We start from the raw sequence: 20718 nt of genomic DNA on the forward strand, positions 1-20718 counted from the left end.
AATGAAATCTCTTCTTCTCAAGGAGGACCTGGAGAAAGAAATGGTTTATTTTTTTCATTTGTTTATTTTATTCTTCTCCTCCACCCACGGATGCCTTAGGAATACCTCAAGCCCCTATGATATCTTAGTGAGTAATATATGAACTTTGGAACAACTCTCATTATCAATTTTTAAGTCAGAGCATACTGAAGAAAGTACATGCTTTTTTTTACTTATTCTAATTAATTCCTTACATAATACTTTCCCTGGCACAGATTTATGCAAAATATTGGAGCATGCTCTCTGCCTGCCCCCCCCCCAAAAAAAGTATAAAGGACAAAAATGCATTGGAAGGAAGATAAAAAGAAATTAAAGAAAAAAGAAATTAACATTCCAATAAATAGAAATATCTGAACATTAATGAAATAAACAATGATTGTTAATGTAAACCCTTTCGCTCACACTTTCCCCAGTACCCACTCCCTTTCACCCAGCTAATCTCCAAAACTTTTCCTGCCTTATGTTCAGGAGGCTCCATTCTGTTCTTCCTTTCAACTGTCTCCATATCTTCTCTTCCCTCTTTCTTGTTACTTTTTTTTTTCCATTGTTACATTTCCCTTGACTTTCTTTACTTCTCCTGAAAGAGCACTTGCACCTCTTCAAAGGAAGGATAGTACCACTGGGTCCCAGAAGATGCATAGCACAAGTTGCATATTCCAAATGACAGAGAGGGTGGGGAAAGTCAGAGACACTTTTTTCCTAAATGCCCCAAGGTGTGTCCAGATTTGATATAAACACCTTTTCTTGTCTTTTATTTCCAATGTTGTGTCTCATGTATTTTCCAAATAAGCTTAGAATATTTTTCCTTATTCTGTTATACTCAGGGTCTCTCTGATTTCAAACTCTTTTATTTTAAAATTCCTACATTACTTTGAGTGATCAGTGCATAGAATGATATTAATATTGAGGAGTATGATCCCTGTCACCATCTTTGATGGCCTATTGCTAAGAAGTTTTTTCAATTACTCTAATGTAAAACATGATTTCATATGCATATTTTAAATGTGTTAGAGAAGTACCATGGGATAGGAAAGAGGAATATGGACTATAAGGACTTCAGTTTGAGGCTCTGATGAATCAATATTTAATAGAATGATCATAATCAGAAAGTTTTTCTTTTTTAACCTCTCTATCATCACTTGTAAACATGGAAACAAGTGAATATCCTGTCATAGGATGGTTAAATTAACATAAGGTATATTTTAGAAATATTTTTCATTTTTACTTTATGATAACTATAATGATTATTATTAAGTAAAGAAAAAGAATGTATTTGAAGTTAACTTGACCTAGCTATTAAACGTTCAGTAAATAGTGTGAATGGTGATATTATGCAGCTTCCATGTATATACTATATTCTGCAACCAGTAAAATTCTGCCAAAAGCATAAGGTTATTCTCTGCAGTTCAAGGTAAGTGAGACTGGTACCTTCCAGCATTCTTAGACCCAAAGTTTCCATTGTGTTTTGCACTTTTTATTCTAGAAAGTTGCTATCTCAAGAATCACGTAGTATAATGTAAGACCATAGTGTGGCCTGAGTGCCATTTAATGACTAATGTTTTCAAAATGACACCAAGTAGAATAATTTTCTTAGAAGATACCTGTTCTAAGCTGAGGGGTTTTTTGTTTCCCCACAGTGATGGCTGGGCTGACAGATATGATGTGACAGATGGATATCAGCGAGAAGCTGTTGGTGGAATCACAATCAAGCTCCAATCTCCTGATGTCAAGTGGTTTGATGATTATTATCTGAAGCTCCGGCCGGAAACAAACCTCCGAAACCCCTGGTTTCAAGAATTTTGGCAGCATCGTTTTCAGTGCCGGCTGGAAGGGTTTGCACAGGAGAACAGCAAATACAACAAGACTTGCAATAGTAAGCAGATTTATTATTTCATTTAAAGTGGATATGGCTAAGGCTCCAATTTAAGTAAACTGTGTCATGGGGATAGTGGCTGTAATCTGTTAGAGAGGAGGACTCTTACATAAAGTGGGTATTTCTTCTTAGAGTGGTAAGAAAAACATATGAGGGTAAATGTTCACTCTATTAAGATTTCAGACAATTTATTTATACTTATATCACTCAGGAAATTGGTACTGTGCTTAAAAGATAATGTAAGCTCCAGAAAGAACTCTTTTTGACATCTCTGAAGGCAAGAACTACATTCTGGTCATTTTGATTAGCAGTTAGCACAGTGTAAGGCACATAGCAAGGGTTTCACGTAATGTGTCTGAAGAATGAATGAGTGAATGTTGAAGGACAGAGCCAATTCCTACTTCCATCAAAATACTACAAAATAGTAGCAAGGATTTGCTATGTATAATTATGATGTTTCAGGAGATATAACCTAAGCAGAGTCATTCACTCAGTTATTCAACAAATACTTACAAGGATTCACAACGTGCCAAACATCCCTTTACTTGTAAGGGCATCAAGAAGAGGAAAACTAGATCCTGCCCTCGAGGGGTTTAGTGTCTAGTTAGGGAGATCGTCATGCAAACAAAACTTGTAATTCAGTGTTGTAAGCAACATAATATGGGTTTTAAACAAAGGGTTTGGTTAGTTTTATTTGTAGCACATCCAAAGGGTATCTTGACTCTAAGAACCAGGTAGGGTCAAGGCTGATTTGTAAGTCAAAGTGTAAAGGTTAAGGTTTGTTAAAACCAGTAAGGGATTTATTGAGACTGACATCCCACATTGTGTAACAAGCACCTCATATGCATTTGCCAAGGAGTAAAATGTTTTAGTTGGTGGTATAATGTCTTTATCATCATGATGCTGGAACAGAAAAGTGCACTGGGGCAGTGAGGTTGAAATCCTGGCCCAGGAACTAACTCCAGTCCACAGAGAAGTGGACTCACCAAAATGAGGAAAATAGGAACAATGCAGTGAATTTTTTATAATGCATTTCCTCCCTGAGTTCACATCCATACTATGTTTTTTCTATCAGTTCGTTCTTTTGTGAAAATGAATGAGGTCGTAAGTGGTGATGTGTAATTATATTTAAATGTCAGTACAAGTAAAATGAGAACTTGGCAACGTTGTGTCAGTTCCTAATTCGGCAGTGGTGGAGGAGAGGGATGCTGGAGTGTGGCGTGGTACTGCCCAGTGAAATCCAGAAATCATAGAAGCCTGGTGTGAGACTACATTTGCTTCTCTCTTGCTTTAGATACTGCTAACTCTTGTCCAAAATCTTCAAATGCTTATTCATTTCCTTTGTTTTTATTTTTTACTCTCATGAAAAAATGTGTGTGAATACACAGGATTGTGACTTGTGTTTCACAATTTCAATGCTCATAGCCAATTATATATTTTTCACAGTTCTATCCAGTTTCTGAAGGACACAAACTTCTTTCTTCTCTTGAGATTTGGGGAGTATGTGGTCTCCGTGTACCGATTCTATGATTGTGTAGAGATTACTCTATGTAGCTACACTGGAGGAGTTTTAGAGGGTCAGCAGTAGATCCAGACTCCTCTCCAGTTTCTCTTTACTAAGGAGTTAGTGACAACCCCTAACCAGTGTGACTAAGTGAATTTTTCCAGTTGGTCTTCACCCTCTTTTGTACTAATGTTCTTCCTTCCCCACTCCTTTTTGTGTGAAATGTCTTCTCCTTGAAATAATTGTTTCTCTTACTTTTTTTTTCTATTGGAGGTCTTATTGAGATATAGTCTTGAAAAGCTCTTTGACTGATTTCCATAGAAATGTTATTTCTATGGAAATTGTTCTATAAAATTCTCCATTTGAACTTGTTGCTATAGCTCTCTGTCTTTCACATGAGCACCCTGATGTGACTTCTCTGCACAGGATCTGTTCCTTACTCTAGTTCTGGAAAGCATTCTTTAGTCCCTCCCCCTTGGAATCTTCTCTGTCAATAGATGTCATTTTGTACATAAAAATGAACAATTATATGTAATACCTCTGTTATTCTTCTCAATGAGGGAAATACTATTATTATCCTTACCTTAAAATAACAAAACTAAGATTTGGAGAGACAAAACAACTTGCTCAGGAAAACATTAGAACTTAGAATTGAGCTCAGATTTGTCTAAAGTTTAACCAATATGCTATTCTAAACCAGAGAGAATATTATAGTTTTAAAAATCACTATCAAATTTGCATTCTATAATAGTTAACATATAGGTCAAAGATACAGAAAAGAAAAATAAATCTTAAAATTATTTGGGTACAACTATGGAATGTGATAATAGATACCTTGATATTCCTACTCTCTACTTTTGACTATATTTCCTTATTTACTCAAATGTCCTTTCAGCATCCCACTCCATATCTTCAAAAAGACCCCAGGTAGTTTATTCTTATCTGTAACACTACTGAATATGAGTAGTGTTTTCCTAAATATAATGTACTTTCATCAAGCAGTGTGTTTTGTTTTGTTTTTTAAGTTTTGTAGAGTTTATTATGATGAGCTTTATAATTTATTTATTTATTTTTTTGGCTGTGCCGGGTCTTCGTTGTGGCACGCGGGAGCTTTCGTTGTGGCACACAGGCTGTTCATTGTGGTGTGTGGGCTTCTCTCTAGCTGTGGCACACATGCTCCAGAGCACGCGGGCTCCAGAGCACATGGTTGTGGTGTGCGGGCTTAGTTGCCCCGCGGCATGTGGGATCTTAGTTCCCTGACCAGGGATCAAACCGGCGTCCCCTGCATTGCAAGATGGATTCTCAACCACTGGACCACCAGGGAAGTCCCTGGCAGGTTTTCTTTTGTTTAGTATTTTTCTCATTTTTTTTCCCTTTAAAAACAACATTCCATTTGTTTTCCTGAAATCCATGATTTCATTGAGACGTTAGCCGTAATTCTTAATGTTGTCCCACTGTTGGCAATATGTCTTTTTTTTCTAGGCTTTTAAGATAGCTTTTTTTTTTAAGTTTTTGTTGACTACGATGCAAGTAGGTGTGATTTCCACTGCATATTTCTTTTATAGGGTTTCCAGAGCTTCTTAAAACTGTGGATTAAAGACTTGGATCTGTGTTGAAAAATTTCCATACGTTATTTCCCAAAACAGCTCTTCTGCCACATTTCTCTCTCTGCTCCTTCCAGTACCCAGTTACACCTGCGTTATATCATTTGACTATGTCTCACATATGATATTTTCTCTAAGCTCACTTTCTTCCTTTCTTTCTTTTCTTTCTTTCCTTCTTTCATATCTCTCTTTCTCTGTGCTTCAGTTTGACTTTTTTCTACTATTCTTTCTTCAATCTCACTAATTGTGCCTTCTCCTATGTCCAGTCTGCTGTTAACCATAATAAAAAGTTCTTAATTTCAGATATGGCATTTTACAATCCTATAATGCCCATTTAATTCTTTTTATAGCTTCCAATTTTCTGTTGAAGTTCTCCTTCTCATCCATTTTTTCAACACTTCATTTGCTCGAAAATATTGATTATAGTTATTTTAAGGTCCTTTTTTTCAAATTCTAACACCCAAGATCTTCCATCAGTCTACTTCTACTGACTTATTTTTCTTAGTTACTAGTCACATTTTATGCTTTTTGATACATATGCAATATGTTTTCTTTTATGCCAGACATTGAGTATAAAGTAACCATAAGGACTGAATTTTGTATTTTTTCCCCCAGTGGTTTGCCTTTTCGAGATTCAAAGCAAATGAGATGGGGTAGGTTGCAGCAGAAGGTAGAAGCAGTCAATCTCTGGTTAAGAATATCTTTACAGGACAATTGGCATGGAATTTTAATTGAGAGTCTTGGCTAGTGTATCCCCTGCCCTGGATTACTGACTCAATCAGATTTTTACATTTTTGAGTTTTGCCCTCTAGCCTCTTGCACCATACTGTTTCTAAACTGGGCATGGGAAAAAAACTGATTGACTAATCGAAGTTTGAGCAGTTTTCATTCCTCAAGTGGTGCTTTTCTGCCAAATATTATGAAACAATGGGAGATTTCAGTCTTCTTCAAAATCATGAGCCTCTCATGAAGCTTCCAGAATCAGGAAGTGAAGCATGAGGTCAAATGACTCTCATACATTTAGGGTTCCTGGAGTTTACAAACTGACATACCAGATCATTTCAATATCCAAACGTTTTTCTGGTTTCTCTTTTTTCCAGCAGTGTCATATACTAGGTGGAATTATATCTCCCCCTCCCCCAGCCCCAATTCATATCCTTTCCCAGAACCTCAGAGTGTGACTTCATTTAGAAATAGTGTCATTGCAGATGTAATTAGTTAAGATGAGGACATACTGAAGTTGGATGGGCTCGTAATCCAATATGACAGGTGTCTTTATAAAAAGAAGAGAAGGGACACAAAGATAGAGAGACACATAGGGAAAATGGCATGGGAAGACACAGCAGGAGCTTGAGTGATGCAGCAGAAAGCCAAAGAATGCCAACGATTAACAGCCACCACCAGAAGCTAGAACAGGCAAGGAAGATTCTACCCAGCATCTCAGGCAGAGTATGGCCGTGCTGACAACTTGATTTTGAACTTTTAGCATCAAGAACCAGGAGAGAATAAATTTCTGTTGTTTTAAGCCACCTAGTTTGTGGTATTTTGTTATGGCAGCCCTAGGAAACTAATGTCCCTTCATCTAAACCAAGCTGGATCATCAGCCTGGGTCCTTAATCTGCAGATACTCTCAGACAATAAAGCAACTGGTGATACCTGTCCACTTTTGCAAGTTTCCTCTCTGTTAGTTGATTTTCTCTTTGTTGCTTCCATACATCTTCACTGACTTTAAATTTTTTGGTTTTTGCATTTCTTTGATGTTTTAAAGTTATGCAGTAAAAGAATTTTCATTTGCTTTCTTCTCCATTCTAACACCGGAAGTTCCTCCTTTACTCTTTATTCTTAATTGCCACAACCGTGCAATGCCAGTTTTGACGTATAGATAAAGCCTGCAATTTATAATGTCTAAAATGTTTAGACTTTTGTTAATTTTTGTTATATTTTTAAGCACTTAAAAACTTAAATCAAGATATAACTATATCCCTTAAGTGTTTTAACTATGTGGTACTGTTAGAACACAGATTTTATCTACTATTAACAGTGAGCCTGATTTCAGTAAATTTTACTTGAAATGCACAATTATTTTAGACTTACATTATAAATTAATGAATAATAATAAAAGTATTAAGAATATAATTTAATTATTCTAATTGTTCAATTAAATAACTCAGTAATAAAAGCTACAGAGAATTAAAATAAAACTATTTTCTAGTAACTGTATGCTGTTCTATTTTGGAACCAATTTAAGGACCCATTTCCTTTACAGTTATACTCTGTCACCCACTGACATTCATTTATCATCTCTTTTCTATGATTTCTCTCTGTCACCTCCAGTAACTTCTAGAGGTGTCATTTATGACATTAACACAATTATTCTCACCTCCATGTCCTGAGGGCACCTCAAACTTATATATCTAAAACTAACCTCATTATAACTGCTCCAACCACAGGCCCAAACTTTGAGTTCCTTCTTTTTTGCATCTCCAGTTTAAGTAAATGACAAACTCATCCACCCTGTCTCCCAAGATGTGGGACTAAGGGATCCTCTTTGTATCCCCTTCGCTCATCCTCACAGCCAACTGGTGACCAAATACTGTTAATTCTAGTGTTTGAACATCTTCCACATCTGTTCCCTCCTTTACGTTGCTGCCTGAATTCAAACCTTTATACTACTGCTGTGGTTTAGATCATCATCTCTTACCTCGGGTATTAAAATAATCTCCAGATTGAATCTTCTTTTTGACACCAGCTTCTTCCTGCTCCATTTTATGCTGAAAACTAGTCCCTAAACTGTCCATCTAAAGAACAGGTCTCATCATGTTACTCACATTCTTAAAGATCTTCTTTGGTTCTCCAGTGTCTACAGAAAGGAATCCCAACTCCTTTGCTCCAGTCAAAACTCTTCAAATTCATCATTTACATTTTTCAAATCTCATCTTTTATTTCTTAAACCCATGGAATCTATGCTCCAGCCACTTCCTGATTGTGTTCCTCCATTTTTAAGTGGCATGCCCACTTAAGTCCCTGTGCTTTTGCACATGCTAAGTCTTGCTCAGTGAAAAGCCTACCTCAAGCTATTTGGCAATTCCACTGAGCTCACATTCTCCTGGTTTCTAGTAACTCCAGCTGCCCATTCTCAAAGAAACACTGTTTCCCTCACATTTCACTTCCTGTGCCTTTTGTTTTCTTTTCCTCACATACAATCCAAATACTGAACATAGATCTTCCACTTCCTTTAGCTTTACGCCACCAAGTAACCACTCACACAGGCATCTATGTGTGTGCCAAACTACTATCAACAAAATGAGGATGAGATAAATGGGTTCAGAGCAACATTAAAGTACTTTGGCCCCGAGGGCATTTCTGGGGCTCTAATAATGTTCTATTGCTTGAGCCAGGATGTACTTGTTTTGAGAAAAATTAATGTATGGTTATGATTTTTACCCTTTTCTGTGTTAATGTTTTAATTTAATAAGAGTTTACCTTAACCAACCCCCATCCAGATAAAAGTCCTCAGGCCACTATATCCAGTCTAACATTTCTTCCAGTCCACATTCTACCACAGTACTCTCCCACACACACTCCCATTCCCTCACCAGCTTTCTGCCACCATGTTGACTGATTCTTCTCCCTTTCTTTCTCTGTAATCCTTACTTCCTTTCTTCTCAATATTTCTACACACCAAAATAAATAAGTTACTTTGCCCCACAGAAGGCTATTTACTCCAGAGAAAAAACAATGCCATCCCCATAGGGGATAAGGCAGCTACAGCAATGTAATTTTTCCACTGTAGTACACCAACATACAAACAGAAATTTCACATTGTTATACCAGCATGTAAACATGTTATCTTTCTCCATCAAATTATAAAGTTCTAGAGAAGAGAAAATGTCTTACTCATCTCTGCTTTCCAAATTCCTAGCACAGTGCCTTGTATATGGCAAGTATTTGATAAATATTGCTAAATAAATGTGACTTTATTTCTCTTAGACCTAGGTAGGGTTACAATGGCTATAGAACCTAGAACAGTGGTTGCCAATCCATGGGCTGCAAGTCCCAGGGGTCACTGTTGATTTGTTGACTGGGTCTAGAATTCTTAGGTGGTTGAGCACTGTCAGTAGACCGAACTTTGTCTTACATATCCTTGTGTGAACATGTGTGTGTTTATACACACATGCACCTTATTTTTATGCACAAGCTGTTGCAGTTAACAAATAATAAATTAATTTTTAAATTACTGAAATCATAGTAATTTCTTTCTACTATGTGTTTTCTACAACAAAAGATACTAAAAGTACAAATAACATTTATGGAGTGTCTGGAATATTTTGACATTAAAACAATTTCCTTTATTTAAAAAGGCTGGTTCAGGGCTTCCCTGGTGGCGCAGCGGTTGAGAGTCCGCTTGCCGATGCAGGGGACACGGATTCATGCCCCAGTCCGGGAAGATCCCACATGCCACGGAGCGGCCAGGCCCGTGAGCCATGGTCACTGAGCCTGCGTGTCCGGAGCCTGTGCTCCACAATGGGAGAGGCCACAACAGTGAGAGGCCCATGTACTGAAAAAAAAAAAAAAAAAAAAGGCTGGTTCCACTAGCATGGCAGTGTTTCTTTTCCCTTTCCATTGCAGTAAGTTTCCAGATGGAGGTGTCCACATGTTCTCTAATAAAAATGTCTCATGAGGGATTTGAGGTCGGTTAGTTACAGGTTACCTCCTTATCAGAATTTTTTTCCTGCCATCTTGTTTGCTTTTAAAATGCTTTTTAGTACTTTAGCCATTACTCAAAACACTTCAGCATCTCTCCATATGAAAACATGGCTGGAAAAGCCAAAACAGTGCATTGAGAGGAAAGAATTGTCTGGTAAGAGTAGCTGGACTATACGAAAACTTTCACAAGGGCTAAACAAAACAAACTGAGTGTCACAGCTACCCCCAAATAAGAGGTTTCTTGTCACAATGTACACCAACCTGTTGAAAAAGGACAAATTTTGTTGTAAAAATAATTTAAGTATCTTTCTTTAATCTACCGTCTCCTTTTGTTTGTTTGTTTTACTATGTACGAACTCATCTTTTTATGTAATGCTGATTAGCACATACTTCAGGAAAAGACTACACTAGAACAATATTAATAACCATATATTTAAGAAGAAATTTCATCACATTATATTAGTGTATATGGTGAAAACTGCTGAACAGAAGCCCCTGTCTTTCTATTGGCCAAAGAATTAAGTTAGAATTTGACATGACAGTTTTGGCTTAATATAATTCTTGGATTTTTTACACTATGATACTTCTCATTGCGAGGGGAATAAAATTTTCTCTATCTTGGAGTCTGCTTTAAGGAAATGGAACATAGAGCCAGATCAAGGCCTCAGATACTAACATATCAAAGCTTTGAGAAACATAAGCTGTAACATTTCTTGTTTCAATTCCAGAATTTAAGAAATGAGGGTAATTATCCATCCAAGTAAGTGTTAGTGCATGTAATTTTCCATGATGAAACTCCGCCATCAAAAAGTACTCAAAGAGGGCTTCCCTGGTGGCACAGTAGTTAAGACTCCACCTGCCAATGCAGGGGACACGGGTTCGAGCCCTGGTCCGGGAAGATCCCACATGCTGAGGAGCAACTAAGCCTGTGTGCCACAACTACTGAGCCTGTGCTCTAGAGCCCACGAGCCACAACTACTGAGCCCATGTGCCACAACTACTGAAACCCACATGCCTAGAGCCTATGCTCCACAACAAGATAAGCCACCACAATGAGAAGTCTGCACACCGCAAAGAAGAGTAGCCCCCGCTCTCTGCAACTAGAGAAAAAAATCCCATGCGCAACAATGAAGACCCAATGCAGCCAAAAAAAAAAAAAATGTACTCAAAGAAATCCCCAGAAGAAATCCCCTTCCTTGAATTAGAAACTGCAAAGGCTTTCAAACTCTTAATACACTGGAACTGAAACCCAACATGTATTAAAAATATTTAAAAGAAATCAAAGAGAGACCTGAGAAGCTTGCTGAATCAGTCACTTGAGGCACTGGATTTAGACCCAGAAGATCTATATAAAAAAACTTAACCTGTAGCCGATACTAGGTCTCCGTGAGTCTCAGTCTTCTCCTGTGTAATATGGGGATGATTATTAAAAACAACACCTAACTCACAGGACTCTAGAGAGGTTTAAATAGGATGATGTATGGGAAGAAAATGCCTGCTTCCAACAAAAATGAAATAATAGATACTGGATTTATTCTCCTGCTTGAAATAACAACAACAAAATAAGACAAAGTATATAAAACAATAGTTTTCAAGACACTGGACATCAAGCAGTGAAGGAAAGTTATTCTTAAGAGACAGAAAATAAATGAGGTGAGCCTTCTGAGCTGAGAAGATAGAACTGTGAGTTCAGAGAGACCAAGGAATCTAGAGTTTGCAGAGCACAGGAACAAAGAGGAGAGAGCGGCATGAAAAGAGAACTCTGGGGATCTGCGGGGCTCCTTCTTGAGTATTCAACTGAGTGTTGATCACTACATGCATGGGAGGATAATACTTGAGACCCGGGAAAGAACCACCCCAAAAGGATTAGAGAGAACAGTGCTCCTGGCACCCACATGGGACAATGAACAGTGTCTGTCCCCAGCAGTTAGACTGGAAAAATTTACAATTATTTGGGCTAAAACAATACTTAGGGGAAACTGTATAGCATTAACTAGATATATTAGAAAAGAAAAATATTTCAACTCAATGACCACAGATCCACCTTAAGAAATTTGGAAAAGAAGAATAAATTAAACTCAGAGTGAGTAGAAGAATGAAAGTAATAGATCAGAGTGAAAAATCAATGGAATCTAAAAGAGAAATACAAGAGAGCAAATCAATGGAACTAAAGCTTGGTTCTTTGAAAAGATTAAAAAATTGAAAAAATAGACTGATCAGGAAAAGAGAGAAAACACAAATTACCAACGTCAGAAATGAGAGAGGTAACATCACTACAGAGTCTACAGATACGAAAAGGAAAATAAGGAAATATTTTTTAAAACACCTTTATCCAATAAATGTCAACTTAGATAAAACAAAGAAATTCCTTGAAATTCACAAATTATGTATGAGAGTTCACAGAAGACAACCAGAATAGTCTTATATCCAGTAAAGAAATTAAATTTGTAGTTAAAAACTTTACCACACACAAAAAAACCCTCTAGGCTATATGGTTTCACTGGTGAATTGCCACCAAATATTCAAGGAGGAACTGCTACAAATTCTACATAAACTCTACCAGAAAATTAAAGAGGCAAGAATACTTCCCAATTCAATTAATGAGGTCAGCATTACCTTGATACCCAAATCAGACCAAGATGATCACAAGAAAAAAAAAAAACTACAAACCAATATACTTCATAAACATTGGTATAAGTATTCCAAACAAAACTTTAGCAAATCATATCCAACAAATGTAAGAAGTATATTATATCATGACCTAGTAGGATTTATCCCCAAATGTAAGGTTGATTAAATATGCAAATATTAATAAATGTAATTTATTTTATTAAAAACCTAAAAAATTGTTAAATGTGTCAAAACCTAATATCGATTTCTGACAAAATTCTCAGCAAACCAGGACTAGACAGAAACTTCCTCAAGCTAATAAGATTTTCCCTATGATCAGGCAAAGAGATTAGCGCTTACCACCAGAGATGATAGTCAGTGAAATATACATCAACTAAAGAAATTAAAGGCACCCAGATTTGAAAAATAAAACTGTCTTTATTAACAAATTGCATGATTTCTTGACTAGAAAATCCAGTGGTGTCTGCAAAAAGTTCTAGTGAGTTTATTAAGTTTGCATTATGCAAGATTAATACACAGAAGTTCTATATAATAACAGTAAACAGAAAGTGAAATTAAAAATTAGTACTATTTAGGGAGATTGGTTCAAGATGGTGGAGTAGATGGACATGCTTTCACTCCCTCCTGCGAGAGGACCAGAATCACAACTAACTGCTAAACAATCATCAACAGGTAGACATGGGAACTCACCAGAAAAGATACCCCATATCCAAAGACAAAGGAGAAGCCACAATGAGACGGTAGGAGGGGCACAATCACAATAAAATCAAATCCCATAACTGCTGGATGGGTGACCCACAAACTGGAGAACACTTATATCACAGAAATCCACCCACTGGAGTGAAGGTTTGGAGCCCCATGTCAGGCTTCCCAACCTGGGGGTCCAGCAATGGGAGGAGAAATTCCTAGAGTACCAGACATTGAAGGCTAGCAGGATTGGACTGCAGAACTTTGACACGACTGAGGGAAATAGAGACTCCACTCTTGGAGGGCACACACAAAGTAGTGTGTACATCGGGACCCCGACGAAGGAGCAGTGACCCCATAGAATACTAAACCAGACCTACATGCTAGTGTTGGAGGGTCTCCTGCAGAGGCGGGGGTGGCTGTGTCTCACTGTGAGGACAAGGACACTGGCAGCAGCAGTTCTGGGAAGTACTCCTTGGCGTAAGCCCTCCCAGAGTCTGCCATTAGCCCCAACAAAGAGCCAGGGAAGGCTCCAGTGTTGGGTCACCTCAGGCCAAACAACCAACAGGGAGGGAACCTAGGCCCACCCATCAGCAGACAAGCGGATTAAAGTTTTACTGAGCTCTGCCCACCAGAGCAACAGCCAGCTCTACCCACAACCAGTCCCTCCAATCAGGAAACTTGCACAAGCCTCTTAGATAGCCTCATCCACCAGAGGGCAGACAGCAGAAGCAACAAGAACTACAATCTGGCAGCCTGTGGGACAAAAACCACATTCACAGAAAGACAGACAAAATGAAAAGGCAGAGGGCTATGTACCAGATGAAGGAACAAGATAAAACCACAGAAAAACAACTAAATGAAGTGGAGCTAGGCAACCTTCCAGAAAAAGAATTCAGAATAATGATAGTGAAGATGATCCAGGACTTTGGAAAAAGAATGGAGGCAAAGATTGAGAAGATGCAAGAAATGTTTAACAAAGACCTAGAAGAATAAAAGAACAAACAAACAAGAGAAGAACAATACAATAACTAAAATGAAAACTACACTAGAAGGAATCAATAGCAGAATAACTAAGGCAGAAGTACAGGTATGTGACCTGGAAGACAGAATGGTGGAATTCACTGCTGCGGAACAGACTAAAGAACAAAGAATGAAAAGAAATGAAGATAGCCTAAGAGACCCCTGGGACAACATTAAATGCAACAACATTCTCATTATAGGGGTCCCAGAAGGAGAAGAGAGAGAGAAAGGACCAGAGAAAATATTTGAAGAGATTATAGTCAAAAACTTCCCTAACATGGGAAAGGAAATAGCCACCCAAGTCCAAGAAGCGCAGAGAGTCCCATACAGGGTAAACCCAAGGAGAAACACACCAAGACACATAGTAATCAAATTGGCAAAAATTAAAGACAAAGAAAAATTATTGAAAGCAGCAAGGGAAAAATGAAAAAAAAAACATACAAGGGAACTCCCAAAGGTTAACAGCTGATTTCTCAGCAGAAACTCTACAAGCCAGAAGGGAGTGCCATAACACATTTAAAGTGATGAAAGAGAAGAAACTACAACCAGGATTACTCTACCCAGCAAGGGTCTCGTCCAGACTCGATGGAGAAATCAAAAGCTTTACAGACAAGCAAAAGCTAAGAGAATTCAGCACCACCAAACCACCTCTACAACAAATGCTAAAGGAAATTCTCTAAGTGGGAAACACAAAAGAAAAGGACCTACAAAAACAAACCCAAAAAAATTAAGAAAATGGTAACAGGAACATATATATCGATAGTTACCTGAAACGTGAATGGATTAAATGCTCCAGCCAAAAGACACAGGATCACTGAATGGATACAAAAACATGACTCATATATATGCTGTCTACAAGAGATCCACTTCAGACCTAGGGACACATACAGACTGAAAGTGAGGGGATGGAAAAAGATATTCTTGCAAATGGAAATCAAAAGAAAGCTGTAGTAGCAATACTCATATCAGATAAAATAGACTTTAAAATAAAGAATGTTACAAGAGACAAGGAAAGACACTATATAATGTTCAAGGGATCAATCCAAGAAGAAGATATAACAATTATGAATATATATGCACCCAACATAGGAACACCTCAATACATAAGGCAACTGCTAAGAGCTATAAAAGAGGAAATCAACAGTAACACAATAATAGTGGGGGACTTTAACACCTCACTTACACCAATGGAGAGATCATCCAAACAGAAAATTAATAATGAAACAGAAGCTTTAAATGACACAGTAGACCAGATAGATTTAATTGATATTTATAGGACATTCCATCCAAAAACAGCAGATTACACTTTCTTCTCAAGTGCGCATGGAACATTCTCCAGGACACATCACATCTTGGGTCACAAATCAAGCCTCAGTAAATTTAAGAAAATTGAAATAATATCAAGAATCTTTTCTGACTAAAATGCTATGAGATTAGAACTCAATTACAGGGAAAAAAAAAGTAAAAACCACAAACACATGGAGGCTAAAAAATACGTTACTAGATAACCAAGAGATCACTGAAGAAATCAAAGGGGAAATCAAAAACTACCTAGAGAAAAATGACAATGAAAACTCGATGATCCAAAACCTATGGGATGCAGCAAAAGCAGTTCTAAGAGGCAAGGTTATAGCTATAAAAGCCTACCTCAAGAAACAAGAAAAATCTCAAATAAACAATCTAACCCTACACCTAAAGGAACTAGAGAAAGAAGAACAAACAAAACCCAAAGTTAGCAGAAGGAAAGAAATCATAAAGATCAGAGCAGAAGTAAATGAAATAGAAACAAAGAAAACAATAGCAAAGATCAATAAAACTAAAAGCTGGCACTTTGAGAAGATAAACCATTAGCCAAACTCATCAAGAAAAAGAGGGAGAGGACTCAAATCAATAAAATTAGAAATGAAAGAGGAGAAGTTACAACAAACACCACAGAAATACAAAGCATCCTAAGAGACTATTACAAGCAAATCTATGATAAAATCGACAACCCAGGAGAATTGGACAAATTCTCAGAAAGGTATGACATTCCAAGACTGAAACAGGAAGAAACAGAAAATATGAACAGACCAATCACAAGTAATGAAATTGAAACTGTGATTTAAAATATTCCAACAAACAAAAGTCCAGGACCAGATGGCTTCACAGGTGAATTCTATCAAACATTTAGAGAAGAGCTAACACCCATCCTACTCAAACTTCCAAAAACCTGCAGAGGAAGGAATACTCCCAAACTCATTCTGTGAGGACACCATCACCCTGATAGCAAAACCAGACAAAGATACTACAAAAGAAGAAAGTTACAGACCAATATCACTGATGAATATAGATGTAAAAATCCTCAACAAAATACTAGCAAACAGAATCCAAAAACATATTAAAAGGATCATACATCATGATCAAGTGGGATTTATCCCAGAGATGTAAGGATTCTTCAATATACAAAAATCAATGTGATACACCATATTAACACATTTAAGTATAAAAACCGTGTGATCATCTCAATAGATGCAGAAAAACTTTTGACAAAATTCAACACCCATTTATGATCAATACTCTCCAGGAAGAGGGCATAGAGAGAACCTACCTCAACATAATAAAGGCCATATATGGCAAACCCACAGCAAACATCATTCTCAGTGGTGAAAAACTGAAAGCATTTCCTCTAAGATCAGGAACGAGACAAGAATGTCTACTCTCACCACTATTGTTCAACATAGTTTTGGAAGTCCTAGCCATGGCAATCAGACAATAAAAAGAAATAAAGGAATATAAATTGGAAAAGAAGAAGTAAAACTGTCAGTGTTTGCAGATGACATGATACTATACATAGAGAATCCTAAAGATGTCACCAGAAAACTACTAGAGCTAATCAATGAATTTGGTAAAGTTGAAGGATACAAAATTAATGCACAGAAATCTCTTGCATTCCTATACACTAATGATGAAAAATCTGAAAGAGAAATTAAGGAAACACTCCCATTTGCCATTGCAACAAAAAGCATAAAATACCCAGGAATAAACCTACCTAGGGAGAGAAAAGACCTGTATGCAGAAAACTATTAGACACTGATGAAATAAATTAAAGATGATACAAATAGATGGAGAGATATACCATGTTCTTGAATTGGAAGAATCAATATTGTGAAAATGACTATATTACCCAAAGCAATCTACAGATTCAATGCAATCCCTATCAAATTACTAATGGCATTTTTTACAGAACTAGAATAAAAAATCTTAAAATTTGTATGGAGACACAAAAACCCCGAATAACCAAAGCAGTCTTGAGGGAAAATAACGGAGCTTGAGGAATCAGACTCCCTGACTTCAGACTATACTACAAAGCTACAGTAATCAAGACAATATGGTACTGGCACAAAAACAGAAACATAGATCAAAGGAAGAGGATAGAAAGCCCAGAGATAAACCCACGCACCTATGGTCACCTATCTACGACAAAGGAGGCAAGGATATACAATGGAGAAAAGACAGTGTCTTCATTAAGTGGTGCTGGGAAAACTGGACAGCTACATGTAAAAGAATGATACTAGTACACTCCCTAACACCATACACAAAAATAAACTTAAAATGGATTAGAGACCTAAATGTAAGGCCAGACACTATAAAACTCTTAGAGGAAAACATAGGAAGAACACTCTTTAAAATAAATCACAGCAAGATCTTTTTTGATCCACCTGCTAGAGTAATGGAAATAAAAACAAAAATAAACAACTGGGACCTAATGAAACTTAAACACTGTTGCAAAGCAAAGGAAACTACAAACAAGACAAAAAAGACAACTCACAGAATGGGAGAAAATATTTGCCAACGAATCAATGGACAAAGATTAATCTCCAAAATATATAAACAGCTCACGCAGCTCAATATTAAAAGAACAAACAACCCAATCCAAAAATGGGCAGAAGACCTAAATAGACATTTCTCCAAAGAAGACATACATAGGCCAAGAAGCACATGAAAAGCTGCTCAACATCACTAATAGAGAAATTCAAATCAAAACTACAATGAGGTATCACCTCACACCAGTTAGAATGGGCATCATCAGAAAATCTACAAACAACAAATGCTGGAAAGGGTGTGGAGAAAAGGGAACCCTCTTGCACTGTTGGTGGGAATGTAAATTGATACAGCCACTATGGAGAACAGTATGGAGGTTCCTTAGAAAACTAAAAATAGAATTACCATATGACCCAGCAATCCCACTACTGGGCATATACCCAGAGAAAACCATAATTCAAAAAAACACATGCACCCCAATGTTCATTGCAGCACTATTTACAATAGCCAGGTCATGGAAGCAACCTAAATGCCCATTGACAGATGAATGGATAAAGAAGATGTGGTACATATATACAATGGAATATTACTCAGCCCTAAAAAGGAATGAAATTGGGTCATTTGTAGAGACGTGGATGAATCTAGAGACTTTCATACAGAGTGAAGTAAGTCAGAAAGAGAAAAACAAATATCGTATATTAACACATATATGTGGAACCTAGAAAAATGGTACAGATGAACCGGTTTTCAGGGCTGAAATTGAGACACAGATGTAGAGAACAAACGTATGGACACCAATGGGGGAAAGTGGCGGCAGGGTTGGTGGTGGTGTGATGAATTGGGAGACTGGGATTGACATGTATACACTAATATGTATAAAATAGATAACTAATAAGAACCTGCTGTATAAAAAAGTTTTTTTAAGTTAGTACTATTTAAAATAATATTAAAAATGTGAAATACTGAGGGGTATATCTGGCAATAGACATGCAAATCTTTATGCTGAAAACTACAAAGCGTCGCTCAGAAAATTGAAGATGATTTAAATAAATTTTTTTAAAGAGATACACTGTGTGTACATATCAGGAGACTCAATAATGTTAAGATGTCAATTCTCGGGCCTCCCTGGTGGCGCAGTGGTTGAGAGTCCGCCTGCCGATGCAGGGGATACGGGTTCGTGCCCCGGTCTGGGAGGATCCCATATGCCGCGGAGCGGCTGGGCCCGTGAGCCATGGCCGCTGAGCCTGCGCGTCCAGAGCCTGTGCTCCGCAACGGGAGAGGCCACAACAGTGAGAGGCCCGCATACCGGAAAAAAAAAAAAAAAAGATGTCAATTCTCCCAAATATATCTATGGATTTGAAGAATTCCAATTAAACTCTTAGTAGTCTTTTTTAACAGAAACTGACAAACTGATTAAATATATTTTATGGAAAGGCAAAAGAACTAGAATACTGAAAACAACTCTCAAAAAAAAAGAAGAAAGTTGGTGGATTAACACTACCTGACTTTAAGACTCAGTCTAAAAATAGAGTAATCAAAACGGTGTGGTAACAGCATAAAGATAGAAAAATAGACCAACAGAACAGAATAGGGAATTCAGAAAAAGACCCACGTCTATATGGAAAACTGGTTTGACAAAGGTATACAAGCAATTCAGAGAAATGATGGCACTGGAAAATTTGGATGGCCATTAGTCCAATGGAATATCACTCAAGTCAACAGAAAGCAGTAAACCAAGGATACACCTAGCAATGTAGCAAATCTCAAAATAATTATGCTGAATGAAAGAAACCAGGAAGAGGAAGATAAACACTGGATGAGTCAATTTCTATGAAACTTTATAAAAATACAAAGTAATCTATGGTGACAGAACACAGATCAGTGGTTGCCTGGGGATGGGAGGCATTAAAAAGTCCATGAGGAAAATCTTGGAGGTGATGGATACATTCATTATCTTGTTTGCTGTAATGATTTCACAAAAGGATACATAAATGAAAACTTACCAAGTTGCTCACTTTCAATATGTGCAGTTCACTGTATGTCAATTTTATTTTAATAAAGCTTTTAAGAGGCATTTTAGTATATATATAGTATATAAATTATATAATAGTATATTATATTTTATACAAGTTATATAATAATATATAATATTAGAATATGTATAAAATATATATTATATAAATTTTTTTTTACACATTTAGTCTCAGGCTTCAGAGAATTCTAGCAAATAACTGAATTCTTCCTCTCTTATATCTCTTGTAATTTTGATGCCCATACTGAAATAGAAATTTATTTTATAGAAGGATTTTTTCCTCTTGCTTTTAATCCCTAAGCTCATCCCTTTTGAGATGCCCAGTGCAGCATTCTCTCCTGGAGCTGACTCAGGAAGCTGTACTGAGTGACAGAAGAGCTTCGGAGTGAGGACCTGTGCTAAATTCAGCTCCACCACTCACTCACTCTGTAATCTTGGACTAGTTACTTAGCCTTGCCTTCTTTATTTATACAATTTAGATAATACTTATACTTTAGATTCATTATGAAGATAAAACAAGATGGTATATGTAAAGATTCTATAAAAGGATCTCTAGAAATGTTCTATTTTACCTTATGCTTATAAAGTTATCACAATAGAGTGTGCTTTAGAAAATACTGGCATTTGCATTACTGTGAAAAAGAACTGCACCATGTGGTATTAGTAAATATATTTTCCAATAATCTCATGGCTAGAACTGATGATTAACAGCATATTATTAGAATACAACATAAAAAAAACCCACAAATGTTTCCTCTGCCTCTTGGTGGCCCTAGTCTTCATATTAATATAGGTGTTTTAGTCTAGTATACCTGCC

At 37.0% G+C, this 20718-nt stretch overlaps 1 protein-coding gene across 5 annotated transcripts in view; it reads left to right on the top strand.

Annotated features, from left to right (window-relative positions):
- The window catches only part of GRM5 (glutamate metabotropic receptor 5), a 516357-nt gene that overhangs the window by 375509 nt on the left and 120130 nt on the right, over positions 1–20718 (top strand). For all 5 annotated transcript variants that reach the window (XM_060104244.1, XM_060104247.1, XM_060104249.1 and 2 more), the window contains exon 3: positions 1677–1912. In XM_060104244.1, coding sequence (XP_059960227.1) covers positions 1677–1912 — 236 coding nt within the window. The remainder of the gene's footprint in view (positions 1–1676; positions 1913–20718) is intronic.

Source organism: Mesoplodon densirostris, chromosome 7, assembly GCF_025265405.1.
Source record: "Mesoplodon densirostris isolate mMesDen1 chromosome 7, mMesDen1 primary haplotype, whole genome shotgun sequence".
NCBI classification, from domain to species: domain Eukaryota; kingdom Metazoa; phylum Chordata; class Mammalia; order Artiodactyla; family Ziphiidae; genus Mesoplodon; species Mesoplodon densirostris.